Source organism: Desmodus rotundus, chromosome 1, assembly GCF_022682495.2.
Source record: "Desmodus rotundus isolate HL8 chromosome 1, HLdesRot8A.1, whole genome shotgun sequence".
Lineage (NCBI taxonomy): Eukaryota > Metazoa > Chordata > Mammalia > Chiroptera > Phyllostomidae > Desmodus > Desmodus rotundus.
This window is the reverse complement of record NC_071387.1, coordinates 149,430,528-149,444,373: the sequence shown is the minus strand read 5'-3', so window position 1 is coordinate 149,444,373 and position 13,846 is coordinate 149,430,528. Positions and strand designations below refer to the sequence as shown.

The window sequence follows — 13,846 nt, the reverse complement described above, 5'->3', positions numbered from 1 at the left end:
GTTTTTCTACTTCCAGTTCATCCTATCCACCAACACAGGATAATCCCTATGACTCCATTGCTTAAGACTCTTATTTAACTTCCTATAACCTAGAATAATGTCCAAACTCCAGTGTGCGAACTATAAGCCACCTCTCCACCTTCCAACCTGCCCACTCCCTAGCTCAGGTCCCATCTGCTAAAACTATGCAGAGCCTTTGTTTTAATATCATACATAGCAATGTTGTGATGGGGTGGCTTGGAGGTTGGGATTATAGAAATGCAAAATGTGTATAAAATGAATAATTACCACAATCAGGTCTGTGATGAAAGCATTATCTTTCTGGTAGAGGATATAGGGGTTAAGAGAGAAGGTGTGTGTTATAAAGTCAATTAATATTCGACAGAGGGAGCAAGCACATACAATGGGCTAAAGATAGTTTGTTCAATAAGTGATGTTGAATAAACTATCAACACCAATTATTGGGAAAATTGGACAGATATGTGCAGAAAAATGAAACTAGACCACCTTCTTACACCACACACAAGAATAAATTCAAAATGGGTCAAAGATTAAATGTTAGACCTGAAACCATAAAAATCCTAGAAGAAAACATAGGCAGCAAAGACTCAGACATTACTGTTAAAAAATTTTTATCGGATATATCCCCCAGGCAAGAGAAACAAAAGAAAAATAAATAAATGGTACTATATCAAACTAAAAAGTTTTTGCACAGCAAAGGAAATCATCAACAAAAAGACAACCCTCGGAGTGGGAGAACATATTCACCAATACATCTAATAAGGGGTTAATATCCAAAATTTATAATTTACAAAACTCAACACCAAAAAAACAAATGATCCAATTAAAAAATGGTGAAAGGACCTGTGATACTTCTCCAAAGAGGACATACAGATGGCCAATGGACATATGAAAAGATGCTCAACATCACTAATCATCAGATGCAAATTAAAACCACAATGAGATATCACCTCATACCTGTCAATAAATCAACAAACAACAAGTGCTGGTGAGGATGTGGAGAAAGAGAAACACTTTTGCATTGTTGATAGGAATGCAGACTGGTGCAGCCACTGTGGAAAGCAGTATGGAAATACCTCAAAAAATTAAAAATGGATCTGCCTTTTGACCCAACAATCCCACTCCTGGGAATATATCTAAGGAACCCAAAACACTAATTTGAAAAAACATAAGCACCTCTATGTTCACTGCAGCATTATTTACAATAGCCAACATATGGAAGCAGCCCAAGTGTCTGTCCATCAGTAAATGAGTGGATAAAACAAGTATGGGACATTTACATAGTGGAATACTCCTAGGCCATAAAAAATAAGAAAATTTGCCCTTTGGGGCAGTATGGATGGACCTGAAGAGCATTATGCAAAGTGAAAAAAGCCAGTGAGAGAAAGTCAAAATACCATATGATTTCACTCATACGTGGAATCTAATGAACAAACTGAACTAACAAGGGAAATGGGGAGAGACTCACAGATAGTGAACAGATGATGGTGGGGGTGGGGGGATGTTAGGAGGTGGAGGGATTGAGCAAAAAGGCAAAAGGTCTCATAGACATGGATAACAGTGTGATGATTGCTGGGAGGAGAGGGTTATAAGAGAACTAAAAGATAATGTAAAAAAACACAATAAAGATTAAATAAAATTAAAAAGAGAGATAGAACATTCAGGGAGTGGCCCATTCATCCAAGTGTCTCAGAAAAATCTACCAAAAAAAGACTAGAAACCACTTAGAAATGGGCACACATGTTTAAAAGCTTTTGGTTTTCTAATATTTCAAAAACATAAATAATAGCCAACCCATGTTTCTTGAAAAAATATAGGAAAAAGAAGGACTGGATTTCTCATCTTTAGCATGTAAGGATTATATCATTAGTACTTTCCTTAGCTGTGAAGTAAGCAACTATCTGGGGGGTGGGTGTTATCATTGTAATACTTTAGCAATAATTAAATGTCTTTTTAAAAAATTTTTAAAAATAGCTAACATGTATCTAAGATCTCTATGTGCCAGGTACTACTTTGGGCACTTCACATACAAATGTTTCATTTACTCTCCTTAGCTTCTTCTAAAGTAGATACTTTTATTATCCCATTTTATAGATGAGGAAATTGAGGCTCTACAAAGTTAATTATCTTTCCCAAGGTCACACAACTACCAGGTGCTGGTACCCCTAGCTCTCTGAGAGCCGATAAGAAGGTCAGTAACTTCCTGAGAACTGCATTTTGTTTTTCCTTGTGTCTAGAAATAACTTCTTATATCTGATTTTAAGCTTTTTATTTAAATGGTTTTTTAACATCCCAGAAAAGAATTTAAATTTATTGATGATTTGGAATTATCAAGAAAGATTATACTATCAAGAAATACTATAATATAAATGCGTCCAAATTTGCTGTGATTAAACAAAAATGTTATATCCACAGGTAGAAGAGGAATCCGCATCTGCTAGCCTAGAAGTTCAGTGTTGTACTAAAGCAAATCAGAGACAAGCTCTTGCTGCAGCAGAAGTGCGGTGAGGAAGGCCGCTCAGCTGAGCCAGTCAGGCACCTATGAGCAACTTGGCAGAAGACTGCAGTTCACAGAAGCAGCCCTTTCCCGAAGTCTCCCACGTGCACAACAGCTCTGAGCCTGCACTCAGGACACGTGAGGGGTTAAGGGCTGCCGATCCACACAGCGCAGTTTTATTACAAATGGAAGATTTTACAAATGGAAGGCAAGACCCTCCAGCAGCAAAAAGATTACTACTTGCTTTATTTCAGTACTTGATTCATTATGGTGGTCCAGAATGGGAACCGCAACATCTGAGGTACGCCTGTAAGGGGGTCCAGGATGAAGGGCATACCTGCTACAAGTTAATCAGGGTTAACTCAGAAACGGTAGAGAAGAGGAATAATAGGAACTGCTGTTCATCACACACTCCCTACGTGGTAGCCAGGCACTATGTTAAATCCTCTCTGTAAGTTATAGTTGAACAACAATTAAAAAAAAAAGTTATCCCACATTAACCCCAAGTGAATGTGCTAAGGTGTTTTTATCTCCGTATCACAGGTAAGGAAATAGAAGGTAAATTAGACTGCACAACATGTTCGAGAGCACCGAGGCAGGGGAGCTGCCTTTAAGTCCAGATTTATTAAGTTTGAAGCCTATGGTCTTTCTACAGCGTCCAGCTGCCTCAGCTATTACTGAACATGGAGTTTCTATAATTGCTATGGTTATTTAGGCAATAAGGTTTTGTTTTCAGAAAATAAGACCCTCATTCTCAATTCGCCACTTCAGCTAGAAAGGTTTGTAAAGTAGCTCTTGGCTCTGAAAAACAGAATTGACCTATTTTTAACAGCAACCGATTACAGCTGCGGGAGCCATCCTGAGCAGCTCAGAAGGCCTGCAGCCGCGCCCGAGGGTGGCCCAGCCCCTACAAGGCGACAATGCATTTTGCCACTCAAAGGGTGAAGACCTGGGGCTGAAGGTGGTTCAACCGGGGACGGAGGAAGATGCCCTGACTAGTGAAAGGAGGGTTATGTTGGTAAGTACGGGGAGGAAGACAGAGAAATATTTCTTGGTTGGTTGCTAGTCATGTAAGTTGGCAAATATTTTGAGTGACATCTTTGTGAGGAGAGAATTGTTGGGGCACAGAGGGAAAATAATTATTTCTTAGACTGGTACAAGGCATGTGTCTTAAGCAGCAAGATGGGTATGGAGTGGGTAACGAATAGGAATATTAGGCGAGTTAATCATGATAAATAATATATTTGCTGACAATTTCAGCTCTGTGAAGGGGCCCCGGGGGGTTAGCTTCAAGAGATAGTTGTATTCAAGGCCGGAGGAAACGGCTTGTTGAGGAACATTGAAGGTGGATAAATTCACACTACTACTACGCTGACAGTATTTTTAAATTTTGGTTCTAATTGTGCCTGGTATTTAAATAAGGAATATTCTGGAAGCTCTGTTTAGCTGTTTCAGAAAAGCTTTGATTCTTATAAAAAGCAGTTTTCCTTACAGATACTCGTTCCCATGAGCGTGCAGAGGCAGAGCGCGTAGCGAGGTGCTTCCCGCAGGCGTGGCACCGCGTTCTTCTCTCCCCGGGTGGGACTCGGGCGCTCAGACTTTATTTCCCGGCCCAGCCGCTGCTGGGCTGCAATCACCTGCCCTGTAATCGCTGGGAGGAGATAATCGCTTGGAGAGAGTGCAGAGTGCTAGTTTTCTCATTAACCAAAATCTTTACAATTAGAGTGGGTGTTATGACACACATTAAACTCCTATTTTCTTCATATACATAAGATACCACTTCGCCAGGTTTTGTCATTCAATATCTATAATGGTCTAAGTCTAATTTTTTCAATGCAGATAAGAAATAAAATGCTTTTTACCAACTGGTTGAAATTACAATAAGAGGCCCTGAAAAATGATTTATGTTCAGATCCCAAGACAGTAATCAATTTACGCTCCGAAGCATGAAATCTGACTGCCCTTTTCTCTAACATAAAACACCATGTATTACAATTTATAGGCCATAAAACTACTCGTCCACAGTCAAAACATTTTGTTCCATGATTTCTCTATGATGGAGAAAGGACTGATGTGAGATGGGCCAATTCCTTCACGCGGAGAAAGGCCTGCCCACTGTTTTAGCTCTGCATAGCAGGGAGGCCTCCACGAATCGGTAGTGGAATTCTGCAGTTCGCTTTTATAATGCATTTCATTCAAATGCCTAGTAATTTTTTAGGCCTCCAGAATCATTAATTTGTCTTCTCACATCATCTTCTTTATTCCCTGAGTTATAAACATCTGCAACATTTTCATTTGTCAGTGTTCTACAGTCGTTGCTACAACAATCCTTCCTTCCAAAGACATTTTCATTAAGGACCAATGATTTCGTTTGCATGACTTTACAGATAGTAGATTTCTCAATAATGTCGAATTTACTTCCTATTAATAAATGTATATTCAAATGTCTCACATTATGCTTATAAGGATTGGTAGACTAAAACTTTTCCAAGAGGTTGAAGAAAGGTATTTGGATCTTATATAAATAAGTATTTTGGTAAAAATTTTTCATCATTTGACTTTGAATAGAAGTCTAATTCATTTTCAGTTTCATAGCATATCAATACTTTCTCTTACTCAAAAACTGGTATGTATAAAATAGAGAGTTTACATGTGTTATTTTTAAAATGCTTGAATTTTGACAATTTGTTTTCTCTTCAAATAATTATAATGCCAATGAACGTATCTTAAGTGCAACTTTCTGCTTTATTTGAAAGTCAATTTTACAATTGCCTTTATATTTATTTCCATTTGGAAATGAAGCGTATCACTTATGGTCTCTGAGTCACATTCACTGACAGAAAGAAACAGTGTTTCTAGAGCAAAAACTTTAGTCTCAATCTGAGGAGAAAAGGATATTTTGTTTAAGGTCAAGTGATTCTTTTCATAACTTCTCTACATCAAGGACCAGGAGAATGTAATAATTTTTAACATAATTATGCATTTCTTTGAGTTTGTCCAATCTAGCAAAAGAGACTTGACGAATAATCAGCTCTCACTCTCCTTTACAAGGGTTTTCCTTTGATTATAAGAAAACTAAATTTAGTAGTTTTCTGCACTCCAGGCAAGTGTTCCTTATAAGAAAAAACTTTGTTATAATCACTGTAAAATAGGTTTTAGAGTGTTACCAAGAACAACAATTTGAAGCTGCGAATACAGCAGAGGTGTACAACAGAACCAAGGCAGTTTTAGTCAAATACGAATGTTGGACTTCACCTGCCATTCGAAAGAGGCTGTTTCATATTGTTTCTGGCGTTCTGGTAACTAACTAATATTAAAAGTCAGAAAACTTTATGAGCTTTATAATTTTTCTAAGTCATATGAATTGCTTAAAATTATGTAATCTTTCCGTTACAAAGTGTACTGATGAAGGTTCCGGTTCCCTGTTACACCAAGTATGGTCCATGAAGCACACTGGCCCCGCCTGGGAGCCTGTTGTAAATGCAGGATCTCAGACCCACTGAATCAGAATATGCATTTTTCATGAGATCCCAATGCGTTGCGTAAGCATATTAACATTCGAGAAGCTCTGAACTAGTTAACATTGACACTTGGAAGGACTAAAGGCTTCGTTATGGTTTCCCGGTTTATGTGCTGAGGCAGGCTGCCGCGCTGCAAATGGGTTGCAGGTGCACTCAAGCGAGGGCTCCCTCAGCCCACAAACAGATGGGCAGGGACCCACGCAGCCAGAGCCCCCCACAGCGGCAAGTGTCCTTGCCCATTAGCCCCCGAGTGCCATACAGACATAATAACTTTCTATTTGTGCTGCTCCATGAAAAAGGTAGCGAAGCACTGCCCTGATGAATTAGATTTACGGGGGAAATGTTTTGATGGGGAATGTTTTCCTGTTGGGTACGGACAGATATCTAAAGTGAGGAAGTCAGGATGAGATTGGAAATTTGCTTCAATTCCCTGATTCCTTGCATAATAAATAGAGTTTAAACAACACCCAATTGATGTTTGGAAGAATAATTCCTGGCTCACAGATTTTTTTTTTCATAGCTCTTGCTTTAAGATAAACCGGTATAGCTAAAAACATGTTGAAAATTGTTAAACCCTTGGCAATGGCAACAAAACGATCACTGAATAATAATAGGATATAGATGAAATTTAAAAAAATTCTTCGTCATATTTGTCAAAGCATTTGTCCAGTGCTTTGAAGAGAGTGGTGTAGAAGTTGATTTAAGAACCTAATTCCATAGCAATTGTTATTGCTGTAAATGGCATGGTGCTTTAGTTACTATTTTAACTCTCATTCCTTAATGCGAGTCTGCCTTTCCCAACAATTTTTTAAAGGGACAAAATTAAAGAATCCTACAGTCTGAGCTTCTCTGTTGCAGAACAGCAACAATGGCTTCAAATTGGTTTCTCCTGCTACTGTTTCCCTCCTTCAAACCTATCATCCACATAAAAAAAGACCCTTTGAAAATACAAACCCTTTTATGTCGCTTTTCGGCTTATACGATTACAATGACATTGCATAGCTTTCTGGATCATTTAAATTCCTTCATTTGGCACTCACATGCCTTTAAGACTCCTTAAGTCTCAACTTTCTTTGCTATCCCACTCCCATCTGCAACAGAGCCATATCTAACAGCTACATAGTGACCCAAACTTGCAACGCTTTGTAATGCCTCTGCGTCTTTGCACCTGCTGTTTCTCCAACTATAATGCTCTTCTCCTCTTCTTTCATTCATTTGGCTAAACCTTGCTCATCCTTGAAGCTTCAGCTCCAGTGTTACCTCCCATAGAGAGTCCCCCTCCCCCTTTCTTCTTCCTTTCCAGTGAGGCATTTCCATGGAACCCTGTGTATGTCTTTATCATGGAATTTCTCACAGGATATTGTCACCAGCTTCATGGGTATACAACCAGTACAACCATGGGACAGGGACCTTCACACTGAAGGGCCCCTCCTTTGCTTAGTATTCTGCTCTCACCATCTTGAAATTCTTAATTTTTACCTTTGAGTTTGTGTCTTGTCAGTCCAATGGGACAATGCAGCACACACCTGAGCAGAGGAGATACATGCAAGGCGTGCCTCCATTTCCTGCCGCCCCATTCATATACCATATGCACAGCGCCCCAAGAGCACAGAATTCCAGTGGACCTACCATGTGGGAGACTTCAGCAAGACCAAAACAAGTACAAGACAAGTATGTTCCACCTACCCCAAGGGGATATATGCTCTCTATTTCATCTACAACTTGTTCTGAATGCAGAAACGAAGCAGTGGTGTTCTGAGAACCAGGAATGAGCAAGAAACACTACCATGCTTTCCTACTCTCACTGCTTCCCTGTGTTAGCCAACCACTTACACTGAAAATGATAACAGGAGAGAGGGAAAGACAGGTCAGTCCTTCCTTATTCACCAGTAAGCTAAAGGCAGACAGGGTTGATAGAATGCATGCGTATCAAGAAGTGAAATAAAGACAACTGAGTTAGTTTTGTGCAGCATTTCCACTTTCCTGGTAAAAACCAAACACTGCTGTTACGTAATTTCAGTGACTCTGAATATGTGTTAAGTGCTTTTGTATTTGAACTTAAAACTGGTATCCCACAAAGTAAAGACGGATGACAAAACCCATGCTAATAATTAGAACTTAAAATTTTCTTTGCTTAGAATGATATTAAATAAGGTTAAAAAAAATAGTATGCCAAATCAAGAGAGCCCAGAGAAGGAAGGAAAACATTTGAAATTTTTTTTCTGCCAATGACACTTTTATCCCACTTCTTGGACAGGAGGCTGCACATCATTTTGCAACAGACCCTGCAGCATATGTAGCTGACCCGGATGAGCAGTTCTGCTTTACTGGTCTGTGTAGTACGTTAGGTTAGGAGTTTCTTGAAGGCAGGGACTGTGTTTTCCTTCTTGGTACCCCTACTGCTTCTTCCATATAGCAGGCTCTCAAAAGATGAATTTCCAATGGCAGTACAGCTAATTATAGTGTTTCCAGAGAGGAGAGACAAAAGAAGCAGCTCTCTTTCCATAATGTATCCCTAAAAAGTATATTTTGTCTTGAATGTGCCAAAACAGAGTGAGGAGAACAAGATCGGTCCTCCAATAAATTGGTGCTGATTTCAAACATGCAGTAGCTCAGTTTGAGGCTTCGTGGGAGATTCGCATGGTTTTCTGCAGCCATTCATGACGTGTGGCTGCTCACAGGGTGGTTAGTGCTCACAGGGGACGCGTACACTGAGCCCTAACAGGCCTGGGAGGTTTGCCTCAGATGCCAAAGTGCATGTCTCTCCAGGTAGATAAAAGATAAAAGCGTGATTCCTATAAGGGCGACTCCGTGGTTTAGGGTGAGGTGCAAAGGTCCTGTCACATGGGCTGGGCCTAGCCAGAAGTCCAGGCAGTCCCTGGGTCTCCAGATTCCTATCCAATAGGAATTGTCTGGAGAGTTTGCGTGCATATGACCTGGGCCCTGGTCACCGGGAAGGATAGGAATTAGCAGAACTCCAGGCGCCAGGGAAGAGCAACCCAAAGGACGGCAGCACCTCAGTCCTGGAGGACAGTGGGGTGAAGGAGGGTTCCCAGAGCAGGAGCCCGACCCACAAACGAGACCAAGAGTGGAACTGGGGGACAAACTGGCAAGGACTCTGATTGGCTCAGATATTTAGTTGGGGAATGACATACAGCCTGTGGGCATCTGTGAGTCCAACTAAGGAGAAGTTGACCTGGAAGCCAAATAAATTATTTCAGGGGGATGGAGAGGAAGATACACAAAATTTACACTGGAAACTTACACTTTAGTTTGAGAAACAAGACAGATGTATGTGTGCAAAGTAGAATTGACTTCGGCATAACGTATAAGAGCCAAATAATGGATTTTATACTGTAAGTAATACAAGAAGTCAAAGTGGGCTGGAGAAATGAGAAAAGTCTTCCTGGAGGAGGTAGCATGAGACCTGGTTGTTCAAAAAAGGAGACTCGGTGCAGGAATAACGAGCCCACAGGCAGCTGCCAATGGGGATGGCCTCCATGAAGGGTCTGTGCTGGGGGTGTGGGTGTAGGGGAGGGCTATGAGGGAAGCTGAAAGATGGGACGTGTCCATGTCCTGATCCCGAGAACCTGTGCACATTACCTCCGATGGCAAAAGGAACTGCAGACACGATCCAAACACTGAGTGGAGAGAATAGCCTGGATTGCCCAGGTGGGCCAGCTGTAATCAGGGTGACCACTACAAGAGGGACACGAGAGGGGTCAGGTCAGAGGGGGAGACAGGATGATGGAAGCAGAGACTGCAGTGACGTGCTTTGACATTGGAGGAGACAACCACAAACCAACGAATGTAGGCAACTGCTGAGCTGAAAAAGGCAAGGAAACAGATTCTCCCCTCGGAACCTCCGAGAACAAGCCACCCCTCCAACATCTTGAATTGAGCCCAGTCAGACTGATTTTGGACTCCAGACCTCCAGAATTATGGGAGAATAAATTTGTGTTGGTTTAAGCCACTGAGGATGTGGTGATTTGTTTCAGCAGCCCTAGGAAACTAATCGGGGCACTGATGCACGTGGACGAGGCTGCAGGGCTCTGATTGATCACTGAGACTAATGAAAACCAAACGTAGCCAGCACATGACAGAACTTGCTGCAAGAGGCCTTCTTCTCTCACGTTGCACGGGGGGAATCGCTGCTTTAAGAGAAGCCCTGGGGAGTGGAGGCTCAAACCAGTCAGCCCACTGCACCGTGTCCAGAGCGATCGGGTGCCGACTGGTTTTAGATAGATGGAGGAGCCTGCAGGCTGGTTTGGGGTCAGGCCCCCATTCCTGGCTTGGAGACAGCTGCCTCGTCACTGTGCCCTCGCATGGCCTTTGCCCTGTACGTGCACAGGGAAAGAGACCTCTGCCATCTGTTCCGCATCTTCTATGGCAGCAGTCCTATCAGCTCCCCACCCTTATGATCTCATTGAACTTTATTACCTCTTTGAAAACCCTGTCTCCACTACAGCCTCATTAGGGGTCAGGGCTTCAGCATGAATGAGGAGAGGACACAATTCAGCCCCCACCAGATGTGACGATCAGGATGACACCATCTTTTACTTATAGGTCCATAGCCTCATATTTATTTATCATTGTTATAAAGACCATATCGGGAGGCATTATGAAAAATACTTTCAGAACACCTTTTAATTTTAAGCTTAATTTTAATCCTCAAGACTTTACTAATGTCACTGTCTGCCCAGGAATTTGCCCACCTGCCCTAAGAAAGAGAAGAAGACCAGGTTAAATATCGTCACCGTTTCCTCACTCACCAATGTGAAATGCTAATTACAGAAAGTACAATAGAGAAAATATTATCTTTCTGTAAAAACCATGCAGCGGGGGCCTGCTATCAGGATGTAATTATACAAACTGAAATCGGGCTCAAGAAGGAAAACGTAGGTTACCAGCCCAGCTTCATAAAGTGCCTCGGGAGCTCCACTAATTACCACGGACTAGAGATTTAGTCTCACATCTCTTTCAAATAATGTCAGCAGCAGGGCGACAGACTGCCCCTCCAACATCACACTCCTTCATTAGTTTGCTCTGACTCACGCTCCTCATATCCTACCCAGTGAACCTTTCACTGCGTGACTTATCTTCCCATGAACCGGGTAGCACTTAAGCCGCTGCCTTCTTGCTTCCTTTATATTTCTACCAAGTAATTAGCAAGTGTTTCCTCTGTGCAAAGACATTCCTATATGCTATTTTATATAGGCCACATTGTAACTCTGCTGTGTAGACATGGCTCCCCTCCGTAAATGGGAAAAGTGAGGGTCAAAGCAGCTACGTGGTTAGGCAACAGTCCTGAGTCTTCCTGGTGGGCATCCAAAGGGATGGGAGGGGAGGGAAGGGGAGAGACAGGTGGAGGAAGGAGGAGAGGGGCAAGAAACCTGCAGTAAAGCCAGCTGAGCCCCATCTCTGCCATCCCTCCAGATCAATATGGCTTTTCACATTCCCTGAGCTCTATGCCCAGAGACTAATTTTATGGGAATTCACTGTAATAGGAGCTTGTACAACCTGCTTGACGAGAATTGGTTGGACTTGCCGTCCAGACGCAGCAAGACTGTAGCGCAATTCTATAAATAAGCTCTGGCTCCTGTGCCTAATGAGAGCATGCAGTCAGCCTAAAGGAAAATATACTCTGTTGCTGCTGTCGATTTCTTTTTGTCCCAAATGTAAATGAAAAAGCAGTGACTTTTCTCCTTTTCATTTTTTTCTTTTTCTCTTCTATGTCTCTCTCTCTCTCTCTCTCTTTTTTTTTTTTTTTTTTTTTTTGCCTGTCTCATGCATACTCCTCTCTATTCAAATTGGAATAGGGCCCCAAGCCGGCCTAAGGCCAGCCAGTTGCCCCATTCCCAGCCTCCGCCAAGGGCAGGATCAGGGAGGACTGCTGTGTCCCACCTGCTCAGGCACTGGGTGACACAAACTTATCCCCCAGCTGACTTTCTCTAGGGCGACAGCCTTAATTTCTTCAGGAAAATAAGCAATGGCCTGGTTCTAGTTTCTTCCTTCCTCTCAGCGGCCTCCGAGCTGAGCCACAGGGCCAGGGTACCGTGAGGCAAACCAACGGACATTGCCCTGCTGCTTTTTTTCCACGGAAAAAAGTGATGACCACTGTTAGGGACTGAGTGTTTGTATCCTCCCCAGACTCAGATCGGAACTCTATGGCACGCTGGTATCAGAAAGTAATGGCGGTAGGCAGTGGGGCTTTTCATAGGTAATTAGGATTAGGTGGAGTCAGGAGGGCGGAGCCCCCATTATGGGCTAGTGTCCTTTATGAGGGTCCTGAGAGAGCGGCTTCCCCTCCCTGCTGTCTGCCCGCCCCCCCCAGCCCCCCCACAGTAGCCCTGCATAGGGCCCTCACCAGAGCCTGGCCATGCCCGCTCCTGACTCCGAACTTCTAGCTTCTAGGACTGTGGGAAATACATTTCTGATGTTCATCACCCATGTGGTCTATGGCATTTTTGTGAGAGCAGCCTGCGATGACTAAAACAATCACTGAGCCACAACTTTGTGAGAATTTTAGTATGAGTTATTGGACAAATGTACAATGTAAAAACCACAATTTCATCAAGACTACTCTTAACCTAGGGAGTTGAAGAGAAGGAGGGTCTGGCAGTTAGTGTCCCAATCTCCCCTCAGGCTGTGGAGTTCACTGCGTCCGCAGTGCTCAAATCAGTGCAGGCAGTGTGGTTTTCAGTCTCTAATGGTTTGGGGGAGTAAAGAAATGTCCAGTTCTATAGATCAGGTGAGATATGAGCTCAAGTGCCCATCTAACCAGCTATAAGGAAATTCACCAGAGGTAATATTGAGACTGGCGGCCTATTCGGGTCTGACCAGAACCTGAAGTCTTTGCAGGGGTGTCCAACCCGGGGCCCATGGGCCACATGCGGCCCAGGGTGGCTGTGAATGAAGTGCAACACAAAATCATAAATTTACTTAAAACCTTCTTTATGCTCATCAGTTTTCGTTAGTGTTTGTGTATTTAATGTGCAGCCAAGACGACTCTTCTTCCAGTGTGGCCCAGGGACGCCAAGAGTTGGGACACCCTTGTCAGAGTTTACAGAAAACATGCCTGCCCTCCATCTGGCCTCCTGGGGTCTTCACCCTCGACCCGTCGTGCACACCACTGACATCTACACTGCCTGAGCTCACAGAGGCCCCTCAAAGTCTGATAACCTAAAGCCGGGTCACACAGGAGGTGCAGAGGTGTTTGCAAAGGCTGGAAATGCCCCCTCCCTCATCTCATTAATGCAGCGTCACCCACTCGGGGCATAGAGATGGGTAGGGGTCATACCACTGCCCACTGCCCACTGCCCTCTCTCCCCACAGGGAAAACATTTTCCTTTCTCCTTTCTTTCTCACTTTTCCCTCAAAACCCTGATTCATTTCCTGCATTTCTCCTTCTCCTCTACCCCAAACAATTCTGCATAGTAGTTTCATTGGGCATGGTTTTAAAAAAAACAAAAAACTCAAAGGTTATTGACTTTAGACTGCAAGTCTGAAGTGTTTCATACAATTTCTGCTGGATGTAGTGACTAACCTTAACTTTGGGCTGGTGAGTGTACATGTAGGGTTTAACTAGGTGGAGTGGGCATTACTGAAGCCATATGCCCAAAAGAAAAGGATGACATGCCTGGTGAGCAAGGGTTGAATGCATTAGTCCCCCCAACCAATGTGCCTTTCAATTTTATTCCCTCCTTTTCTGGATGCATGCCATACACCCAGTCCTCGTACACATGTTGTACCCCACGGCCCTTCCGCTCTGATCAGACCCGTTTGAACCATGGGTGGGCACCTGACC

General features: G+C 42.9%; 1 protein-coding gene across 1 annotated transcript in view; it reads right to left on the bottom strand.

The window, feature by feature from the left end:
- LOC112307497 (transcription elongation factor SPT5-like) overlaps nucleotides 1-13,846 on the bottom strand; it is a 47,209-nt gene that overhangs the window by 18,639 nt on the left and 14,724 nt on the right. Inside the window, 2 exon segments of the mRNA XM_053918070.2 lie at nucleotides 2,776-2,855; nucleotides 4,011-4,169. Coding sequence (XP_053774045.1) covers nucleotides 2,776-2,855; nucleotides 4,011-4,169 — 239 coding nt within the window.